Source organism: Phyllosticta citribraziliensis (genome assembly GCF_038025025.1).
Source record: "Phyllosticta citribraziliensis strain CPC 17464 chromosome Unknown J3D65scaffold_7, whole genome shotgun sequence".
In the NCBI taxonomy this organism is placed as follows: Eukaryota; Fungi; Ascomycota; class Dothideomycetes; order Botryosphaeriales; family Phyllostictaceae; genus Phyllosticta; species Phyllosticta citribraziliensis.
This window is the reverse complement of record NW_027117344.1, coordinates 1771691-1786580: the sequence shown is the minus strand read 5'-3', so window position 1 is coordinate 1786580 and position 14890 is coordinate 1771691. Positions and strand designations below refer to the sequence as shown.

At 55.6% G+C, this 14890-nt stretch overlaps 3 protein-coding genes and 1 non-coding gene across 4 annotated transcripts; all 4 read left to right on the top strand.

Moving 5' to 3' along the window:
• The first annotated feature begins 139 nt into the window (after positions 1 to 139).
• Positions 140 to 4084, top strand: J3D65DRAFT_413783 (P-loop containing nucleoside triphosphate hydrolase protein). Its single transcript, XM_066796027.1, has 2 exons — positions 140 to 3330; positions 3386 to 4084. The coding sequence occupies exons 1-2, from the start codon at positions 433 to 435 to the stop codon at positions 3857 to 3859; spliced, it is 3372 nt and encodes a 1123-aa protein (XP_066654745.1). The 5' UTR covers positions 140 to 432; the 3' UTR covers positions 3860 to 4084.
• Positions 4085 to 5593: 1509 nt separating this feature from the next.
• Positions 5594 to 8182, top strand: J3D65DRAFT_668740 (glycosyl hydrolases family 31-domain-containing protein; the record flags this gene model as incomplete). The annotated part of the gene is made up of 2 exons (XM_066803136.1): positions 5594 to 5798; positions 5916 to 8182. 2 exons carry the CDS (start codon positions 5594 to 5596, stop codon positions 8180 to 8182), a joined length of 2472 nt encoding a protein of 823 aa, XP_066654744.1.
• A 2548-nt stretch (positions 8183 to 10730) lies between these two features.
• Positions 10731 to 11734, top strand: J3D65DRAFT_668739 (AhpC/TSA antioxidant enzyme-domain-containing protein; the record flags this gene model as incomplete). The annotated part of the gene is made up of 3 exons (XM_066803135.1): positions 10731 to 11153; positions 11225 to 11634; positions 11686 to 11734. The coding sequence occupies 3 exons, from the start codon at positions 10731 to 10733 to the stop codon at positions 11732 to 11734; spliced, it is 882 nt and encodes a 293-aa protein (XP_066654743.1).
• Positions 11735 to 14451: 2717 nt separating this feature from the next.
• J3D65DRAFT_t85 lies at positions 14452 to 14525 on the top strand. Its single transcript has one exon. It is a non-coding gene; the product is annotated as a tRNA-Lys (tRNA).
• The last annotated feature ends 365 nt before the right edge of the window (positions 14526 to 14890 follow it).

The window sequence follows — 14890 nt, the reverse complement described above, 5'->3', positions numbered from 1 at the left end:
CCTTGACAGCGACGGCGGCAGCTCAGCTCTTCGGTTCAGCCCTACCGGACGCCAGCCCAGGCTCAGCCCAGATCCCTGCACGTGCAAGAAGAGCGATTTGGCTTTGGTCCGCTTTTTTGGGGCCTGGTCGCCGCCGCAGCCTAAAGAAATTCCGTCGCCCTCCCGCCCACCTTTTCACCCTTTCTCTTCACGCTTCTTTTTTGTTTGGGAACTCTCCACTCCACCTCGCGGGCCTTTGTATCCGCCTCTCTGCTCCTCTGCTTCGGCGCTGCTCCTGCGCTTCGAGTGCTTTTCGTCGCACTCGCCCCCTCGTCCGCCTTTGCGCCCGCGCCCGACTTCAGCCTTTGCTGCCGAGCAGAACGACAACAGGAGCCGAAGCCCGTCTTTTCGCCCTACAAGAATAAAATCAAAATTTTAGACTGATACCCAGGAATGCCCCACCAAGAATCTCCTCCCATGGCCTCTGCCACCATCGTCCCCAAGGTCGCCGACCCGTCCTCCGCCGTCCCGCCCACCGCCGATGAAGTTTCTGCAATCCTCAACACAATCTTCGCCAGCAAGACCTCGCAGGCCTCGCTCGACGCCGCCTACGCGCTGTGCACCCTCCTGCAGAACTCGGTCGGTTTCCGCGGACTCAAGGGTTATGGCATACTCGACGAGGTCAAGAAGGCGGCTGTCAACAAGAAGGATGTCGCTAGAAGGGAGGGTGCCATGTTCGCCATCGGCGCCACAATCGAGAGGCTTCCCCCTTCAGAGCCCATCAACGAAGTCGTCCTTCTTCTGCAGGAGGAAAACATCATCCCTCTTTGCCTGGACGCGCTCGCGGACAAAAACTCCTCAATCAGGGATGGTGCGCAGTACGCCCTGGACACCATGTTCGCCAGTCTCAAGGCAGAGACCTACGTATACGGCCTACTCCCAGTGCTCTCCAACTATCTCGCAAAGCGGTCTGGAAAGTGGCAGGGTGCTGTCGGCGCCTACGTGCTGCTGACCAAGATGGCTGATAAGGCCAAGATGGGAATGGAGAGCCTCGAAGCCGAGAAGGAAAAGGACATTTTGCGCGAAGCCATGGGCAAAAAGTTGGCTGGTCTCATCCCAATTGTGGAGGAGGGCATGCACGACCTCAAGTCCGAAGTTTCGAAACAAGCCAACAAGGCCATGGCCTCCCTCACGACTCTGCTCCAGAACGACGACGTCGGCCCCAAGATCCCTCTTTTGCTCAAGTACATGGAAAATCCTGCGACGGAGAATCTGTTCAAGGCCATTCACGCCTTGTCCATGACCACCTTTGTCGCTATTGTTACTTCGCCTGTGCTTGCGCTCCTTACTCCTCCACTGGAGCGTGCCCTCAACAACCCCACCACCAGCCAGGAAGTGTTGCGCCAAACTTGCGTTGTTGTTGAGAACTTGACCAAGCTTGTCCATGACCCAGTCGAGGCCAGGACTTTCTTGCCCAAGCTCAAGCCTGGTGTTGAGGGTGTCAAGAACCGCGCCTCTCTCCCAGAAGTCCGTGAAATTGCGTCCCGTGCCGTGGCCACGATTAGTCACGCAATGGGAGAGGACAGCGACAACACCGCAAATGGAACTGCCGGACACACCGAGGCTGAGGATGCTGGTGCTGTTCTGGACAAGGCGGTTGGCGCAAACGGTGGTCTTCTCAACTACCCCGGGGACAGCGATACTTGGAAGTTTGTTCGCGCCTACGTTTCAGCAATTGTTGCTGAGGACGTCAACCAGCGTGCGCTTGAGCGCGTCGTCAGCAACATTGAGCCCTACATCCGGCAGCTCGTCAAGGAGGGCGCTGCCTCGCCCATTGCCGAATCCGTCCACCAACATTTTGTCGAGGAAGATGAGCGCAAGTTTGGAAAGCCTGTCCAGGAGGATGATGGCGAGACCGAAATCGTCAACGCCACATTTTCTCTTGGATACGGTGGTATGCTTCTCCTTTCCCACACCAACCTCCGCCTCTTGAAGGGACATCGCTACGGTCTCTGTGGTCGCAACGGTGCTGGAAAGTCCACCTTGATGAGGAGTATCGCCGAAGGCAAGCTTGAAGGTTTCCCTCCCCAAGACGAGGTCAGGACTTGCTTCGTCGAGCACAACCAGGGCGAGGATGCCGACTTGAGCATCCTGGAGTACATTTCCAACGACCCCAGATTCCAGGACGAGAGTAGGGAGCGCATCTCCCAAGTTCTCGAGGAAGTCGGTTTCACAGCTGGCCCCGAAGGTCGCCAATTTGAAAAGGTCGGCTCTCTCTCTGGTGGTTGGAAGATGAAGCTCGCTCTTGCTCGTGCCATGTTGATGCGCGCCGACGTCTTCTTGCTTGACGAACCGACTAACCACTTGGACGTTGCAAACATCGCCTGGGTCGAGGAGTATCTCAGGAGCCACACCGAGATTACCAGCTTGATCGTATCCCACGACTCGAGTTTCCTGGACGCAGTGTGTACCGACATTTACCACTACGAGAACAAGAAGCTCGTCTGCTACAAGGGCAACTTGGCCGAGTTTGTCAAGCAGAAGCCCGAGGCCAAGAGCTACTACACGCTTTCCAACCTGCAGGTTCAATTCAAGTTCCCGCCTCCAGGTATCTTGACTGGTGTCAAGTCCAACACGCGTGCCATTCTCCGCATGAGCAACTGCACTTACACGTACCCGGGCTCTACTAAGCCATCTCTTCACGATGTCACCTGTTCCCTCACGCTCTCCTCTCGTGTGGCCATTATTGGCGCCAACGGTGCTGGTAAATCCACGCTCATCAAGATTCTCACGGGCGAGGTCATTCCCCAGCAAGGCCGGGTCGAGAAGCACCCCAACCTGCGTATTGGATACATCAAGCAGCACGCCCTGGAGCACGTCGAGATGCACATGGAGAAGACACCCAACCAGTATCTGCAGTGGCGTTACGCCAACGGTGACGACCGCGAAGTGTTTATGAAGCAGACTCGCATCATGACCGAAGAGGACAAGGCACAGATGGCCAAGCCAATCGATATTGGAGACGGCAAGGGCTCCAGAAATATCGAGGCTCTGATTGGTCGTCAGAAGTGGAAGAAGAGTTTCCAGTACGAGGTCAAGTGGGTCGGTTGGTTGCCCAAGTACAACACGATGATTTCTCGCGAGACGCTGCTCGAGCTGGGTTTCCAAAAGCTGGTCCAGGAGTTTGACGACCACGAGTCCTCGCGTGAGGGTCTTGGTTACAGACAGCTCGAGCCCAAGGTCATTTCCCAGCACTTTGATGATCTTGGTCTTGACCCCGAGATTGCGAACCACAATGAGATCGGCGGTCTTTCTGGAGGTCAGAAGGTCAAGGTCGTTATCGCTGGCGCGGTAAGTTTATTCAACCCATGTGAATGCCATGATGATCCGACTGACGTTTTCTCAGATGTGGAACAACCCGCACATTCTCGTCCTCGACGAGCCGACTAACTTCTTGGACCGCGACTCGATGGGCGGTCTCGCAGCTGCCATCCGCGACTTCAAGGGTGGTGTCGTCATGATTTCTCACAACGAAGAGTTCGTTGGCGCGCTGTGCCCCGAGCAGTGGCACGTCGCCGACGGACGCGTCGTGTCCAAGCTCAACAACGCCGTCGACGCGTCGCGCTTCGAGGGCACGCCCGAGGGCAGTGCGGCCGCCAGCGCGGCAGCCAGCACCGCCGCGAGCAGCGCCGCCGCATCCGCCGTCAACTCGGAGGCTGAGAACGCCGGCGGCGAGCTCAAGTTCAAGGCCAAGAAGAAGAAGAAGCTCACCCGTGCCCAGCAGAAGGAGCGCGAGGTCCGCCGCAGGCTGCGCCATATCGAGTGGCTCAACAGCCCCAAGGGCACCCCGCACCCGCCCGACAGTGACGACGATGCTTAAGCACCTTGCCATCGTCGTCGTCCGCGTCTTGCTTGGTTGAAGTATAGATGGGACATGTTGGTTGGCATGACGAAAAGTACTTTGTTGGTTTCTTCTTTTTTCACGCGCGGTTTCTATACATAGTGTCACGTCCATTTCCTTACCTTTCCATTCTTTCCTTTCCCGCTAATTAGACCTTGCTCTCCTTCGCCGGCGCTAGACATTAGATGGATGGATGTACGGGCGGGCGGGGGAGCATTCACGTTGTTTTGTCTGCAATCATGTAGGGTGGTGGGGGTAGTAGCAGTAGTAGACCTCGGACGACTCTCTCTTTCTTTCTTTCTTTCCTGGCTTTTTTCTCTTTTGGGTATAACTGGTTTGGCTGGTCGTCATTCTTCATGATGCGTGTGTGCATGGGACCGATAGATTGATTCATAGATTGAAAGATTGTTGCCAAACTCATGTACCTAGATGGATGAAGCAGCGGACATATGGTTGCTTTTGTGTGTTGCACGTTTGAAATTCAACGCTTTTGAATTTTGTGTTCGTGGTTCACGCAGCTGTTGCTGCTGCTGCCACCGCCGATCTCACGATTTTGCTGGTTGTTGTCTGTCTTGTGCAGAGGATGAGAGATTGAGTGCCCCGTCTCTGGATGAGCTTGAATATTGCTCTAGTAGAAGGAATAATGGAGTCGTCCGTACGCATTCCCTCTTTCTCTCTCTGGACGAATGCATCAAAGTTGAATTTCGTTCCGTTCCTTCATCCTCACGCCTATAAAGAGGGCGACACCAACGGCCCCCACAACAAGAAAAGCACCCCGCCGCTCTGACTCGCAGCAACAGCAATCCATCTCATCTCACCTCCTCTCATCCAATGCCAGCATCCCGTGTCACCCTCTAACGTGGGCGCCATCAGTCAATGGTGGCGCTGACCAACTTGGGATGCCAAGGTAATGTAATCTGGCAAAACACAGTAGCACACCAGAAGCCTCATCGAATCACGACAGACAGACGGTGGAGATCAACCAGGCAAGGAAGTCGTCAAGAGCAGCAACAATGACGTCATTCGTCATCGGGCCGGGCCATACGACGAGATAGGCAACTCGTTTGGTACCACCACCCACTACTACTCGCCTGCGACGGATGATGGTTTCCCGGGCCCATTCGGCGTAGTCCTGGGGTTAGTCTGTTTGTTAACTAACTGCGGGCGGGGGGACATGAAAGCGAGCGAGCGAGGCTGCCTTGACCGAATTAATTGAGTGTTCCCGCGGTATGTTCGACTGCAGGAGTAGAGTAGCGGTACCTAGTTAATCATCTGCTGCGGGCCCGCGGGCGCTGCCGAGTAATGGATAAGTAGGTACCATGCATGTACGTATGGCGTGCTTCGTTGGTCGTCGGAGCGAAGCACGCAATGAAGGCCCGGAATGAAGAGAGCGGTCGGTCGGTCGGTCGCTTGGGGCTTGTCGCTCGTCAGTCGTCACCTCGTACGGATAGATGCCTACTTTTCTGTAGATTATTACCGAGGCGAGGCGCCGCCGGCCGGCGGGGAAAAGAAAACGACATACATTGGTCCAGGTACATATTAACTCGATCGATGCGGCTCTTTTCTGGAAAAGGACTCTTTGTTTGAGCCGCACCTTGTTTCCCTGCTGCTGAGTCAATTTTTTTGGCCTGGCTGTGCATGCGTGTCGCGTCGCCCACCACTACTACTGTCGTTCCTTTTTGGCTTCGTTTTTTTGCTGCCTTGGGGATAGCCATGGTGCTACCGTATCAAGCTGTGCTGGCAGCGGCCGCGCAGTCATGGGTGCGCTCGGCGGCGGCGGCCTTGACTTCGACCAATGCCACCACCAATTCGACCGGCACTGTTCAGGACTACAGCTTGGGCGACTTTCGTGTGAGCGTCAACAAGAGCGCGCCGTCCTTCGAGGTGCTCACGAGCGGCGGAGCCGAGGTGTGGAAAAGTGAGTAATATTGCACCGGTACAGGTGGAGTGTTTTGGCGTTGTTGCTCTCTGCTTCTTCTGAGAAGGCTGCAATATTTGGCATGTCAATGACAGCTGGCTGACAATTGCCTCGCAGCACCGTCGGACCGCCCCTTCATCACCGTGTCTACCGGCCAAGCCAACATCACCGACTCGTCTGGAAACTTTGAAATCGACGCAACTCTGCTCTCGGCTCCCTGCACCTCGCCCGTCTTGACCAGCACCACCCAGGCCGCATCGAACCAGATCAGCCTTTCCGGCCATTTTGAGGACACGGCAGCCCACTGCCAGTCCTACGTCTGGACGCTGTCTCTGGCGCCCTCGGATTCCTCGCCCTCGGGCGTTGTTGCTTTCAATGCTTCTATTTCCGCCTCTTCAAACTCCACAGACCAGCCGCTCAACGTCAACACTCACATCGCCCTCGCATCCCCCTCGGATGAAGCTTTCTACGGTCTCGGTGCGCAGCCATCGCTCGGAAATCTGCGTGGGCGCCTCATTCCGGTCTGGAGCCGTGAAGGCGGCGTCGGACGCGGTACTGACCTCGTTTCCAACTATTTGAATGGCAACCCCTCCGTCGCGGGCACTTTTGCAGGAGGCTCCGCGCTGACGGCCTACACGGCAGTCGGCACGTGGGTTAGCAGCCTCGGACGCCTGTGGGTGCTGAGCGGCAGTGCGTTCGCGGTTGTGGATTTGGCGAGCCAGAAGCCGGCGAGGACGCTGAAAGACACGGCCGCCGCCGCGGTGGCTGGGGAGAACCAGGACGGCGACCTTTCGGCGACCGCTGGAGCAACGATTGAGGTTGTGTACGAAGGTCCGACGGTCGAAGGCTTCGTTGGCAAGGTTGAGAAGGGTAACCCGCTGCTTGAGGCTGTGGGAGCTCTCACCAGCATTACCGGACGCCAGCCCCGTCTGCCAGACTGGGTACACGACGGCGCGATCCTGGGTATCCAAGGCGGGCAAGAGAAGGTCGAAGGTATCGTGAAGGCGGCCAAGAATGCGAGCCTGCCGCTCGTTGCTGTCTGGCTACAGGACTGGTCTGGAACCCGCCTCCAATCGGGGGCCTTCAACATTTCTCTGAGCAGGCTCTGGTGGAACTGGGAAGCCGATCAAGAACTGTATCCTACGTGGAGTGACTGGGTGCCGCATCTCTGGGACACGTACGGAGTCCGGACCATGAGCTACGTCAACACTTTCCTGGCAAATGTCAGCAGCAAGAGCACCGGGTACACAAGATCCTTCTACGATGAGGCCAAGGCTGGGGGGCGTTTTGTCCTCAATGCGACGACCGGCGACGACACTCCATGGACAGTAACCAGCGGTCCGGGCATCGATGCCGGTCTTTTGGATATTTCAAACGAGACCACTGTCCAGTGGTTCAAGGACTTGTTCAAGGAACAGTACTACAGCGTGCCCATTTCGGGTGCCATGCAAGATTTTGGCGAGTACTTGGCTGTCGACGACTCCGTGTCCATCTCCTCTGGCAACGTGGATCCCCGTGTCTTCCACAATGCGTATCCAGGAGAGTGGGCTCGCCTTTTGCGAGAGGCCACCGAAGAGGTCGGTCGGGCGAACGATACCGTTGGATTCCACAGGAGCGCATCCACTTGGAGCGCTCCCTACACCAACTTGTTTTGGGTTGGAGATCAAAATATCGACGCAACGCGCGAAGATGGAATGAGGTCGTCGGTCAGCGCGACTCTTCACGTAGGCTTCAGCGGCTGGGGCCACTCGCACAGTGACGTTGGCGGATACACCAACACCTTGTCGCCGGTGTACAACATCACGCGGACGGCGGCGCTTCTTGGACGCTGGGGTGAGCTCGGTGCCTTTAGTGGTGCGGCGTTCCGTACCCACGAGGGCAACATTCCATCAGTCAACGCGCAGACCTACACCAACTCGACAACATTAGCGTATCATGCGTACAACTCGCGCCTGTTCCGCAGCCTGAAGGACTACCGCAAGGCTCTGATGGAAGAGTATCAGGAGAAGGGATGGCCGCTGCAGAGACATCCAGTGGTTTACAGCAACAACGGCACAGTCGCTTCGGCTGTTGTGGATGAGGTGTTCTGGTTTGGCGAGGCGCTGTTGATTGCACCCGTCTACAACGTGACAGATCAAAAGCTGTCCGTCCAGTTGCCAGAGGTCGAGCTCAACAGCGTAGGCGCTCAGGTTGACAGCGGCGTCAGATTCAAGCACCTTTGGACAGGTGCTCTCTACAAGCCAGGGAAAGCGGTTGTGTTGGATGCTCCGTGGGGTAAGCCGGGAGTTTTTGTCCGATGGCCGCTTGCAGACGGCGAACAGAGTCTTTTGCAAGGTCTCTTTGATTTCGCCACAAAGGAAAATGGCACGAAACTTGTGGCGTAGGTGTGCGATGTGTTGTGCCTGGTTTGGATCGCGGGTCTGACGTCCAGGTAGACCGGGAAAATAGAAACAAATAGACTGGAATGGTTGAGAAAATGAACGTATCACAACCGCGCAACCGTGTCGTTCATGAGAGTCGAGGATGTGGGTGCACTGTAGTCGCTGATCTCCAGACTGTTCCATCGGATAATTGCTACGCCATGGAGTCAGCATGTAGGGTGTGCTCGATTGACCCATCGCAAACTGGCCTGTTCAAGTTCGGATGATGGACTGACGCGTTCGAAGGGGGAGACTAACCGAATTCTGTTGGGGACATGCTCCGAAACTCTGAAATGTACAACACCTCTTATGCCTGAGGCGGCTGGACTGGTTCCGCCCGGGAATGACGGATTTAAAAAACGAAAATAACTGGCATGGACACTGAGATACTCACCCGGCCTTTGCGTAACTTGAGTGCTGTGCAAACTCAAAGGCCGTGTTTGGTCAGCGCTGGCTTTGCAAGCATCTTGAGCGTCGAGGTGTTGACCAGCTAAGAGTCAATGCGTCGGTCCTCCAGGCGCAAAAGCAAGGCCAAACGAAATGGTCTGCCACAAGCCACACTGCAACCTGTGAGTCTCGCGCTCGCTCGCGTCTTCCATTTTTGAGATGTTCGCAGCAGGGATAGTCTGGACAAGAGGAACTCGCGGACGCGGATACCAACGGCTAGATCCTGGCAAGGAGGCGTAATCCACTCACGGCTGGACGTAACGTCTATCTTGCATGTCCTCCCGTATTCCAAGAGGATCATAGGTTGGCAGCAAGATCGTAAAATGACGTTTTTGTCCATGGTTGCAATTGAATGGCTTGACTGCGAGTCGCGCGACGCTCTCGGTTGCTGTGTTTGAACAGCTTTTGGAGAGAAAATTGCGCAGCAGCGCAGTCTCCAATTTGCCGTGGTGATCCACAACCCAGCAAACCGTGTGGAATTCCACTCATGCTCGATCGGAGCCTTGGGGGCAGGGCGGACTGAGGAGTGTTGGAGGCCGGCAGGGTCATGGGCGTGGGATCAGCCGCTGGATATCTATCCGTTGACTTTTGCTAGGTTGTTTGGAAACACGAAGCTCGGTACACTGCCTGTGTTGCGAAAAGGGAGGCTTCCTGTGCTTGGCCTTGGAGAGGAGAGATGTGGCAGTGAGAATCCGAAGCGGCTCAGGTGTTGAGTCCGGGAACTACAGAGACCAGTAGCATTTCCGGCTATACGACGGCCATCCAGGTTTTGGCTCCCGATTTTTGTCATGACAACGGCAGGGTATTTTTCGTCGGCTGTTGTTGCTTGGACATTGGAACTGCAATGGAAAGTAATCAGCGGGGCAGCCGAAGCGCTGTGACGACGATGATTGGATTTCGACCACTGTGGGCAGCTCTACTAATGGCGGCGACTGCATGTCGTGTCTGCAGCCTCGTTGGTATTGACGGCGGCTGCGGGCGACTGCCGCTGGCGTCGTCGACAAAACGGTACCTGAGCTGGGCAGGGTTGGCAATCTGGACGAGGGACCGCGAGAACGGATCAGATTGCGGAGGCACAAAGTCAAAGGTTAAGGGACGAATGAAGTGAAGCGCGATTGGGATCGGGGGTCGCGATGGGATGGATGGGCATGACGTAAGTTCGGACACATTTCGACGGCGGGGACGGGGACGGGGACCCAGCGGGACGTGGGCGGATCTGCCGGCTGCTCCTTGTCCCGCACCACAACCTCATGTGCCATCCACCGTCCATCGACCGATGCAACGTCCCTGCGCTCTCGTGTGTGTCGCCGGCCTTTGCTCTCCTCTCCATGCGGGGTGCCACAGTGCTCCGCCGGCTGTCATTGACGGCCCTGCTGCACGCCAGGCGCAGCAACTCTACTCGCCCCGGGACCATCCTAGAGACTGTCCGATGCTAAGGCTCGTCCTTGTGGCTGCTCTGCGACAATCACCCTGCCGAGCGGTCGTTGAAACAGAGCAACCCTCTCCTCCAGACCGCGAACACCGAGAGCCGCGGGCTTGGTCAGGGCCAACTCTGTGTGCCCTTGCTTGCCTTCCGATTACAGTGCAACCTTTCTGAGACTGGAAGTCCGGCGCTCAATCTGACTGGCCCCTCAGCCGCATGTAGAAAACGCGCCATGTCGGAGGGCCCGATGTTGCGTGGCGAGCTGCAGAAGACGACTTTTTGCGGTGACACGGCCACGACGACGGCAGCGCCGCCGCCGCGCCTCCCGGCCAGCCCTCTCTCAGGTCTGCTGCCGTGTATTGCTTATGACATTCCCGAGCAAGAAACGCCCTGGTTGCTGGGATCTGTGTCCTAGGCTGCTGGGATCATTCAATTCTGGGCAAATTCCACCCGCCGCCTTGTCCAACCGCTCCTCGCTCTCCCATGTGCACGTTCCCCTCATCTATCCCCTCTTGCGCTTACCAGGATGACTCTTGACGGATAATATCCCCAAGTCTTATCATATTCCATAGCCGCAACCGCTGCGGCGCCCTCTCAAAGCACCCTTCGCCCATCCATCAAACCTCCATCGGGCGGTCCGCGATGACACCCGTGTCGCGGTGGTCCTCATCGTCTTCATCCGACATGGAATTCTTCCACCATCGCTACCGCCATGTGATGCCACTCTCTGACGACAGCTCGGATTTGCTCGAACCTCCTTCAAGTTCAGGACGGGACTCGAACGACACCCACAGTACCGCGCCAACTAGCCATCCGAGTTGTCGATCGAATGAGTGTAATGGTCACAATCACGTCCGGTTTGAGGAGAACACGCAAGAGTTTGACTATGACGACTACTTCAACAAATTTCGCGAAGACGTAAACGTGTCCGTTGACTGTCCTGGCCGGAGCTTTCTCGAAACCGTTAGCCAGATTCCCGTATACGACAAAGACAACAAGCCCAGATCATTTGGAAGCCTTTGGAGTGGACCTACAGCAATAGGTGAAAGACAATTGATTATATTCGTACGACATTTCTACTGCGGTGTGGGTTGGCCCTCTCTGACTCCATTCATGCATCTTCTAACTCTGACAAGGCATGTCAAGCCTATTTGAAAGCCTTGACCAAAACCATTACTCCACAGTCATACTTCACTATGCCGATTCCGACATCAATCACCGTCATCGGCTGTGGAGGTACGAATATGATTACCCCGTACAAAGAGTACACTGGTTGTCCTTTTCCCATATATGCCGACCCCACACGAGCGCTGTACCACGCGCTTGGCATGTCCTGGACTATGGACTTTGGAAACAAGCGACCAGACTACATGAAAGACATTTCAATTCCAAAGTGGATTTACGGTCAAATGGTCCAGGCCAACGAGCAGGTGTCAAAACAAGGCGTCAAGGCGGCCATGAAAAGCGGTCACTGGCTCCAGATTGGCGGAGAATTTCTCTTCGAAAACGAGGAGGTGATCTGGTGTAATCGCATGAAACACTTCCGGTATGCTTTGAGCACTGCGGGCCGTCTATGGTTTCTGCTAACCAAGTGAAGGGACCACGTCGAAATACATCGCCTGAAAGAGTTGTTGGAGATCGAGTAAATTTACGGAAATCGCTCATCAGTTCGCGACTGATGCGGCCACGCTCGGTCTCAGGCTCGACTACCTTACAGGCGCTTGCGGCTTAATACCTAGATCGTAGAGCCACATCGACAGCATTTCCACCGTGAAGCAAGGCTATTGTGTTGTTGCTTCTCAAAATCCTCCGAAACGACGGCCTTGCTCCTCGAGCGCTCAGCGACGCTGCATCATCAACCTGTTAGTCCGTTGAGTTGGAAGATGGACGAAGATACGAATTTGCGGAGCATCCCGCCAGTGGAGAATGCCGCAACGGCACCTCGATCACCAAAGTTGGAGGTGGAAGCGGCTCGAGACACCGGCTGTCGTCGAGCAACGCATTAAGGCATAGTCTCTCTACATAATATCATGCATCCGTAATTCGAGATGACTGCCGGAGCCATTGCGGAGGCTTACTGCGTCAGCCGGCGCCCGTCGACCCGGAGCAAGACAACTCTTGCTGTCCGTGTCATGATTATTTTGTGGCAATGAGCTCAATACCACTTGCAAGCCTTTCCTCTGTTTAGCATATTTGTAGACTAGTTGAATACCCTCGCTGTTTTGCAAATCACTTGTTTTTGAGTCTCGCTGGCATCATCTCACTTTGCATTGTACAGACTTCTGAAAACCTCCTTGTAACGACAGCGATGGCTGTTTGAACGGTGATGTCAACGGTCCAAACTGCGTTCTTCGATTCTTCGAGAGATCTTTTGTACTGCGCAGTGCAGCGGGTGTTGAATTCACCTTGGCCAGGCCGGCCCACGGCCAGAATCCTCCCGAGAATCGATTAAGCATACATGATACAAGCCTACAAGTCGCACCAGATGTCGCGGCGGGCGCGAGGGACCCTCCTGTAAATCATCCAGTCGCCACCGAATACTCCCTTCTCATTGGCCAATTGACGAAACTTCAAGCCCAATGCTTCAGAAAGCGAAACGAGATTTCAACCTCTTTGGTCGCGATCTCAATCAAGTCTTGGACGACGTCTCTTCTTCTCTAGACTTGCGCATTTTGAGCGCAGAGCAAAAGCAACTCCCAAGCAAATGCCGACTCAGACCCAAGCATTCAACGGACAACGTTTTCCCATTTACCAACCGGTCCAACGGTTGCGTTAAAGGCTTGAGAAGCTGACTGACTGACTCACACGCGGCCATGTCAAATTAGGCTATATTGACTATCCAGGGGATTGGAAGTTAAAGGGCTGAGATAAGAAGCCCGTCCAGCTTTCTTGAGTTACTCATCGACCTTGGCTCAACAGCGACGAGATGCCTTCGTCATGAGGCTCACAAAATTCTGGTCGTAGGGCTGTTCCGCCGTCAGTGCTCAGTGTATCAATATCGCATCTCGAAGATCGTCTGACCCCGTCGATGGTCAGTGTTTGCTTCAGGTTCCCGCCGCCACCGTACTGCACTGACGACGCCATCTCGCAGATTTTGAAACTTGCTCCTATTCGTCAGATTATCAACGAACGCGCAGCACGAGCAGACGCATTAAGCGCGAGCGTGGAAAATAACGGCGATGCCACCAAACAGGTCAACAATTCCGTCCAACGATTGCGACGCTTTTTTTTTTTCCTTGCAGCTTCCAGGAGCTGTAACAAACTCAAGCACACACATGTCCAAGCTCTGCTACTCGTTCAGCTCGAACCTGACCAGCCAGTGGCCTTGAAGTCAGCAATTTACACAACGGCCTGACAGTGTCCTCGTGCAGCATCCCAGCCCGGAGGCCCATGCCCCGAGACACTAGAACCGGGCCCCGTCGATCGCAAACCCCAGATTCGTCGCCGTCAGGTACGAGGCGCGGGAGCGCGCGCGCACGCGTGTCAGGCACCCCTGGACCATCCATCCCATCGACCCCTGCCGAGCTGGCCCAGGTATTGCTCACTGTCAGGCACCTTCAGCACAGGGACAACACAGTGTGTAGCAAGGCAGATAGCCCTTCTCCGCCAGCGCGGCCACGGCGGGCGCTCCGCGTCCTCCCGCCGCCGCCGCCGCAGCTGTCACAGCGCTTCTCGTCCAACCGCCCACCAACGCTCCATGCTCACGCTGACCCCACGCTGATTTGAGATCCCACGACCAGTCAGTAGTCAGCCAGTCAGTTGCGTCGACCCAAAAAAGGCAACATGCAATCAAACGCTTGCAGAAATCCCTAACCCAGCGCTCTCCCAACACTCCCCTCCAGCATTTCTTTTCGCATGCGCGCCGCCAATTGGAGCACGCGCTCACAGCACATCGTCAACCATCCATCTCGACGTTTCCCTTTTTGGGCCTAGCGGCAGAGACAAGGAGGTGGGATAACAAGAGGCCGCCTCGCCCGGCCGTTGCTCTCCCGTCGCCGCAATTTCCGCCTGCGCAAGGCTGCTCACCACCACCCCTGCGATCTTATCTGCCCCGGGCGTCGTATTTGCCTGCGTATTTGCCTGATTGCGATTGGACACGTCGTCCGCTCGCTGCAGCTTCTGAGGTGCAGTCCGAGCGCTTCGTGATTGGCTGGCGTTTTTGATGATGGTGTTTGGGGCGGTAGGTTTGCGGCAACGCGCATCCTCGAGTTGGCTGAGAAGAGCTGACGGGATGCTTCGAAGGCTCAGTCAGCTTCTGGTTATTTCAAACAGATTGTGGGGGCGACCCTGAGCTGCTGACGGACGGAGAAAGATCCAAGGTGCAATCCATAATGGCAATTGGCGACTACTATTCCCTAAGCTAGCCCGGCTGGCGCAATCGGTTAGCGCATCAGACTTTTAATCTGAGGGTTGCGAGTTCGAGTCTCGCGTTGGGCGGTTTCTTTTTGCTTTTTTACTCCTTTAACCCAACACATTGCGACAAAGGGCTCTTCTTTTTGTCGAACAAGACGTCTGGCTATGCGTGGGACTTTCAAGTGAAGCGACTAGTGTATGGGGAAGTTGGAGAGGAAAGAATGTCGCGACCGCGTCAAACATGCATGAAGACAAGAGCAAGACCAAAAGCACAGACATTTAGACGAGGAATATAGGAAACTCACCTCGTCACAACTCTTGGATAGACTTTGCTCATCGGAATATGCAATGCTTGCTTTGTTGGTCGTGGGTGCTGCATGTGTAAAGTGTTCGGGTTCTGTTGGCAAACAGCAATGCCAGAAGGCACCGCCTCCCCGCTCACCATCTAT

What these genes read in the sequence shown, in the direction of transcription:
- J3D65DRAFT_413783 (XM_066796027.1), top strand. Translation starts at nt 433, where the DNA reads ATGCCCCACCAAGAATCTCCTCCCATGGCCTCTGCCACCATCGTCCCC. An exon ending in AGGTCGTTATCGCTGGCGCG is followed by an intron (nt 3,331 to 3,385) that starts GTAAGTTTATTC and finishes ACGTTTTCTCAG; the next exon opens with ATGTGGAACAACCCGCACAT.